Consider the following 7428-nt stretch of genomic DNA (forward strand, 5'->3'; position numbering starts at 1 on the left):
GTGTGCACGCACGTCAAATGATTCCCTGAACCATACATGAAAATAGTGCATGGAAACAGACAAATGGCATGGCTGAAATACACAATTCACATATGAATGCAGCTGGAAAAATATTTTCACCGTGAAAAACTTGACAACATCAACTGTAAGCTATCCCAGCAGGATCAAACTGAAGAAAGAAAGGGAGAAAACCCAAGAATCAAAACACTTTCAAGAAACCAGGTTCAAGGCACTCGGGCTCAGCATTTCAGCACTGGTGCCATATTTAAAGCAACATTTTTTCAAAATCTGAGCTCCTTGGAAGCCAGAGAGTCTCCTGGACTGTAAGGATTTGCAGTATCTGTTCATGATCACACGTCAGCAGCAATTCAGACACGGTGTTGTCAAGGAAGAAAACTGAAATTTCTATAATCCTCACCAACACTATTTCCACCAAGAAGTGGGAACTACCAGGGCTTTTGCTACAGATCAGAAGTCCCCCCACCCGCTCACAGCTGTACTTCTTAGCAAAATTCCCAAGAGCAGTGTTCTCTGTTACTTTTGGACAAAGCTTAGTTCAAATTAGGTAGTCAACTGGTGTGGCTAATTTGAGTGTGTGGTTCTTATTTCTTCAGCAGAACTTTCATGCAATGATCTTAACAAAAAGGTCCTTTGAAGTGGAATGCTCTATTAGGTAACACAGATGTTTCTGGGGATTTTATTATGCTCATAAAAATTTTATGACACTCATAATAACAATACTGTGAAATAACAATTTTCTGTGGTCAGTATCATGGGCAGCGGGCATGACGAAAACAGAAATATTGCACGTGGAAGAGTGGACGGCAGCTCTGAGCTAGAATAGGGGCACAATGGAATGAGATTCTGGCCACTCACTCATTTGTCCCCAGCTTCTTAGTTTTTGGAGGGGAGGCACATCCTGCAATGCTCAGCGTTTACTCCTGAGGTCCATACTCAGGGATCACTTGGGTGTGCTCAGGGGATCATTTGTGCCAGTTTTTAAGGCATATATTTTTGCCTGTTTTGTTTTTTGCCTACAATCAGCAGTGTTCAGGCTCTGCACTCAGGGGCACTCTAAGGTGGGGCTTGGGGACCATCATATTTGATGCTGGGGATTGAATCTGGGACTGCTGCATAAAACACAAGTGCCTTACCCATTGTACTATCACTCTGACCCATATATATGTATATGAGAGAGAGAGAGAGAGGAAGAGAGAGAGAGAGCTTATTTATACCTCAATCATGCATGAATGAAACAATTACTTACCCAACAAATCTGAGGCTCTTAGGTTTTCTCTCAGAAACATAACAGAAATAATGGCACTACCTGGAAAGAAAAAGGATATTAGTGGAGTCAAGGTAAAGCTGGGCAAGAAGTTTAGTGAGGGTGATTTTGCCTGACTGTTGGGCCGTCGCATCCTACCCGATGCGGTAACCCACATGCACACATGAACACACATGGACATGGCTTTACAGTGGGCCTCGGGCAGTGGTGGGGATAGCGTTCCATTTGCAACGAGGGATTCAGATGAGCTTGCTAAATGAATGAAGAATGAACCAGCAAAACCCACCCCCAGTCACTCACAGACTGAGGACAGATGACAGGAGAAGGTACAGGCGAGATCGGTGTGTGCGTGTGTGTGCGTGTGTGTGTGTGTGTGTGCGTGTGTGTGCGTGTGTGTGTGTATCTGTTGGGGAGGCAATGGGACACAGGTGGGAGTCTGTGAATCCTGTGGATATAATATTGATATATTCAGCAAGACCCTTTAAATTCTACAATGCTTTCAGCTAATTAAACATCGATTAAAAAATACACAACCAGGAGTCAGAATGATAGCACGGTGGGTAGGGCATTTGCCTTGCACACAGCCGACCTGACCCAGAATGCATCCCATATGGTCCCCCAGCACTGCTAGAAGTAATTTCTGAGTGCAGAGCCAGGAGTGATCTCTGAGCACTATACTGCACAGAAACAAAAACAATTAAAATTATAAATCAAATACACACCTATATACATTTATATAGATATACAACCAAAAAAAAATCATCAGAAAAGAATTCTGGGGTTGGAGCAATAGTACAGCAGGTAGGGCGTTTGCAAACGGTCCAGGTTCTATTCCCAGCATCCATATGGTCCCCTTGGGCAACACCAGGAGTAATTACTGAGTCCACAGCCAGGAGTAACCTTTGTGCATCACTGGGTGTGACCCAAAAAAGAAAAAAAAAAGAATTCCTCTTCTAGAGAAAATTGCAGTTAATATGCAAGTGTTCTTATTTTACTGTTGTTGAAATTAAATTTAATGCAATCTTTCTTTTTCTGTTTCTTTAGTGACTGTATTATGAACCATTTGCTGTGTCATTAAAAAGATCTTCAGACATATAATTTTAACAAGGCTGTATAATTATCTATCAAGTCAAAATTAAATATGAATATAACTATATCTGCTGTTTAGGCAATTGACTTAAAAAGAAAATCCTCAGGGGTATGGTGCCGCCAGCAGGTCAATCTGTACCTGTGAGGCGAGTGCATCAGCAGCCTGATGGTGCCTTCAGAATTTCAGATACCCCAAAATTGCTGCTGTGCCTTTGTCCAGACCCCAAAAACTTGGGGCAAAGTTTACCAAGAAAGTAAACAGCCAAAAGTTAGGTATGTGGGAGACAAACCCACAAACCACCTTGGGGTCAGCTATATAATTGGAGGCATGGCCGCTCTGGTTCCTGATCGAACTGCTTAATGGCCATGATCCCGAGACTCAGAAAGGAATCTCGGAACTCAAAGGCCTTTGGCAGAAATGCATCCTGTTCCTGCAGTAGGTTACTGGCGCTGGGCCACTCCAGGTGGGAATAGGTTTTATGCCTTGGCCTGTTCCCCCTGGCGGCCTGGTGACCGCCATCCTCCAGAGGCCACTGGACAGTCAGGTTTGGACCTGCAGTGACGAGACTTGCGGGGCCTCACCAGATGGGGGTGGAACCAGCCCTTTACTCCCCATCCCAATGAGACGTCAAGTTGGCGCCTACAAACGGCCTCTCTGGCTCCTGATCAAGTTGATTAATGGCCATGATCCCAGAGACTCAGAAACAAATCTCGAAACCCAGCAGCTTTTGGCAGAAATGCATCTGGACTGCATACAAGGTGGCTGCCACCTCAGAGCTTATTGGAAAGCCAGGTATGAGCTGGCAGTGATGGGGAAACTGCAGTCTCATGGGAAGGTGGGGGCAATACTGGCTCGCCCTTCACACCCTACCAAGGTCACGAGTTGCCCCCCACGAGCGGCTCTCCAGCATGGCCATGGCTCCAGAGGCAAAAGGACTTAATCCAGAGCCCAGCAGCTTGCGGCAGAAAAGTAAATGGACCATGCATTAAACTATGGCATCATGACTCCCTGGGAAGGAAAGGGTGTTGCTTCTATCCGCCTTCCCCCTGCCCCTGTCCTCCCCCCCCCCCCCCCCCCCCCCCCGCAGCAAGGTGGCCGCTGCCTCAGAGCTTATAGGAAAGCTAGGTATGAGCCGACAGTGATGGGGCAACTGCAGTCTCATGGGAAGGGGAGCGGTACTGGCTCGTCCTTCACACCCTACTGAGGTCACAAGTTGCCCACCACAAGTGGCTCTCCGGCACAGCCATAACACCAGACACACAGAAACCAATCTTGTAATTATCTGGCTCTTTGCAGAAATCCAAAATTGTGTGGCCACAATAGTGGCCATGCAACATTATATGATTCTCATAACCCGCTATAGAAAACAAAGTATTTCACAATGTTTTTTTTCAGCAATTCTGATTGTTGGGGGAGAAATTCTAAACAATAATGGTGAATCTTTTGTCGAAATAATGAACGTAATCAATGTAGAGAAGAGTTAAGTAGAAATCATCTGCCTCACAAGCATTGGGAGGGGTGAGAAGGGAGGTATATTGGGGTTCTTGGTGGTGAAAAATGAGTACTGGTGAAGGGAAAGGTGTTTGATCATTGTATGATCGAGACTTAAACCTGAAAGCTTTGTAACTTTTCCCACAGTGATTCAATAAATAAATATAAGAAGAAAAAAAAAATTTTTGAAACAAAAAGTAAGGTGGAGTTCATGCCCAATTCAATCAGCTGGAGCGATAGCACAGCGGGTAGGGCGTTCGCCTTACAAGCGGCCAACATGGCCGACCCGAGTTCGATTCCTCCGCCCCTCTTGGAGAGCCCGGCAAGCTACCGAGAGTATCTGATATGCCAGACACAGTAACAGCTAATCAGTGGCTGAATAAATAGCAGTACTCCTACATTAAAAAAAAATAAATAAAATCCTCACCAGGAATCTTTAAAGTAAGAAATGTTTTTCCCATCATTTTTTTGGGTGGTGATGGTGGTGCTGGGGATCGAACCCAGGGCCTCACAAAAACAAGCATGTGCTCTCTTCTTTTTTTTAAATTTAAATTTTATTTTATTTATCTCCCTCTTGGAGGGCCCAGCAAGCTACCAAGAGTATTCCACCCACACGGCAAAGCCTGGCAAGCTCCCTGTGACGTATTCGATATGCCAAAAACAGTAACAACAAGCCTCACAATTTGTTGTGAGATGTTACTGGTACCCACTCGAGAAAATTGATGAACAATGGGAAGATAGTGCAGTGCTTTATTTTTGAAGCACATGCTCGTCTGCTGAACTACTGCCCCGGCCCTATTTCCCATGTATTTTCCTCATTTTATTCAAACTAAGCACACTTTTCCTGGGCAGGTTCATGCTATTTTGTGTGTGTGGATTCGGGGGGCACTCCCAGTGGTGCTCAGGGGGTTACTCCTGGTATACTGATTAGGAAGCATTGCTGGAAGTGCTTGGGTATAACGCAAAGGTGGGGTTCAAGTCCAGGCCTTCTGCACGCCCTCAGGCCCGGGGAGGGGACACTCACACAGAGTGGACAGGGTCTGGGACACCAGCAGGCAGCATGGACTTCACTGGGGGGGGGGGGCGAGTGAGGTACTTTAAAATATTCAAGATAAACAAATACATAACCCACGAAATCAAGAACCGAGTTTGGGATCAGGGCCAGAGGGTAGCAATATTTTAATTTTTTTTTAAGTTTTGAAACTAAAACTTAAGAAGCCGGGAAAAGCATTTGTAACACCCGCCTGTCCTTTGCCAACTACAAGATCAAGATAACTGCTCTCTGACATCCTGATGGATCTATCACATCTTCCAAAAGGGCAATGGAGAAGATTATCCATGACTTCTACTCAAATCTCTTTGATAGCCACGTTCACCTGCCCACATACCAAATTCCACAGGATGAATATGTCATTCCCAACGTTCTCCCTTCCAAAATCCAACACGCCATTTTGTTGGTAAAGAAATGAACAGCACCTGGCCCAGACAAGGTTAGACCTGAACACCTGAAGAACCTGCCATCTGTACTCATCAATACACTGGCTCGGCTCTTCACTCGCTACCTGTCTGAATGCAAGGTTCTGTCCCAATGGAAAACCAGCAGGACTGTACTACTGTATAAGAAGGGAGACATCCACGACATTGGCAAGTATCTCCCGATCTGCCTATTGTCTGTCATCTACAGGCTGTTTACTCGAGTCATCCTGAATAGGATTGGCAGAACACTAGATGAAGGACAACCATGCGAGTAAGCCGGGTTCCACAAAGGATTCAGCACCATCGACCATATCCACACGACAACCAAGCTCATTGAGGTTTCTCGGGAGTTCAAGATGCCGCTCTGTCTAACGTTCATTGATTTAAAGAAGGCCTTTGATTCTGTTGAGACGGAAGCGGTCATTGAAGCCCTAGCCAATCAGGGCACTCATACTCAATACATTGGGATCCTCCATGAGCTGTATTACGGATTCACTACCAGGATCTCACCATTCTACAAAGAAGTGATCATCAATGTCAAGAGAGGGGTTCAGCAGGGTGATACCATTTCACCGAAACTCTTCAGTGCCACCCTCGAGAACGTCATGAGACTACTGGAATGGGAAGAAATGGGAGTGAAGATAGACGGTCGGCAACGACACCACCTCCGCTTTGCTGATGACCTCGTTCTAATAACACCATTAGCCAAGCGGCACAAATGCTGGCTAACTTAGACCATGAGTGTGGAAAGGTTGGACTCCAGCGAAATCTCACGAAGACAATGTTTATGAGAAACAGTTTTGTTCCTGATGTTCCATTCACTCTCAACAAAATGACCATCTCTGAATGCAACAGTTATGTGTACCTAGGTAGAGAAGTCAACATGACGAATGACCTGGCACCTGAGTTGTACAGGAGAAAGAGAGCAGCTTGGAATGCCTTCAAGTGCATCGAAGAAATAGCTAAGAGGACAAAGAACCTCCAGCTCCAGGCACATCTCTTTGATTCCACTGTTCTTCCTGCATTAACATACGCATCAGAGACCTGGGCCCTATGAAAACAGGATGAGAATGGTATTCGGGTCTCCCAAAGAGGAATCGAAAGAGCTAGGCTTGGAGTATCACGTTTCCCTCAAATGAAAGAATCTGGAGTTTCGACCTCGGTCGATGATCAAGAATCAGGGACACTGTCTCGTATGCCAAGGTGTTGAAAATCAGATGGGCTGGACACGTAGTGAGAATTGGAGATGACCGCTGGACTAGAGCTGTTACCTACTGGATTCCACGGGACTTCAAAAGACCTTGTGGCCACCCACCTACAAGATGGTCAGACTTCTTCGTCAAGACCCTGGTTTGAGGCTCTTCGTGTTCCTAGAACAAACAGATGCCATTGGGCTCCACTAGCATGCGACAGGAATGAATGGAGATGTTACTGGTGCCTGCTCGAGCAAATTGATGAGTAACAGGAAGTCAAGTGATCAAGTGAAGTTTTGGAACATTTAAAACAGCCTGAAGCAACTGTATTATGAACAACTTGATAAGTCACGGTAGCACTGTAGCACTGTCCTCCCGTTGTTCATCGATTCGCTCGAGCAGGCACCAGTAACATCTCCATTGTGAGACTTGCTGTTATTGTGTTTGGCATATGGAATACGTCATGGGTAGCTTGCCAGGCTTTGCCGTGTGGGCAAAATACTCTCGGTAGCTTGCCGGGCTCTCTGAGAGGGGCGGAGGAATCGAACTGCGGTCTGCCAGGTCGGCTGCATGCAAGGGAAATGCCCTACCCACTGTGCTATTGCTCCAGCCCATAAGTTATGGTATTATAATAATTTTTTTTCTGCTTTTTGGGTCACACCCGGCGATGCTCACAGGTTCCTCCTGACTCATGCACTCAGGAATTACTCCTGGCGGTGCTTAGGGGACCATATGGGATTCTGGGAATCAAACCCGGGTCAGCCGCGTGCAAGGCAAACACCCCTACCTGCTGTACTATCACTCAGTCCCTATAATAAAAAAAAATTTAAGGAGCAATTTAGCAAAGTTGTAAAAGATTGAAAAACAAACCAAATCCATATCCACTCCTCACC

General features: G+C 45.7%; 1 protein-coding gene across 1 annotated transcript in view; it reads right to left on the reverse strand.

Annotated features, from left to right (window-relative positions):
- Positions 1–7428, reverse strand: part of NIPAL2 (NIPA like domain containing 2) — a 74658-nt gene that overhangs the window by 38977 nt on the left and 28253 nt on the right. The window contains exon 4 of the mRNA XM_056124939.1: positions 1268–1327. Within this exon, the coding sequence (XP_055980914.1) occupies positions 1268–1327 (60 nt within the window). The remainder of the gene's footprint in view (positions 1–1267; positions 1328–7428) is intronic.

The sequence above is a fragment of the Sorex fumeus genome, unplaced genomic scaffold (assembly GCF_029834395.1).
Source record: "Sorex fumeus unplaced genomic scaffold, SorFum_2.1 ptg000053l, whole genome shotgun sequence".
In the NCBI taxonomy this organism is placed as follows: domain Eukaryota; kingdom Metazoa; phylum Chordata; class Mammalia; order Eulipotyphla; family Soricidae; genus Sorex; species Sorex fumeus.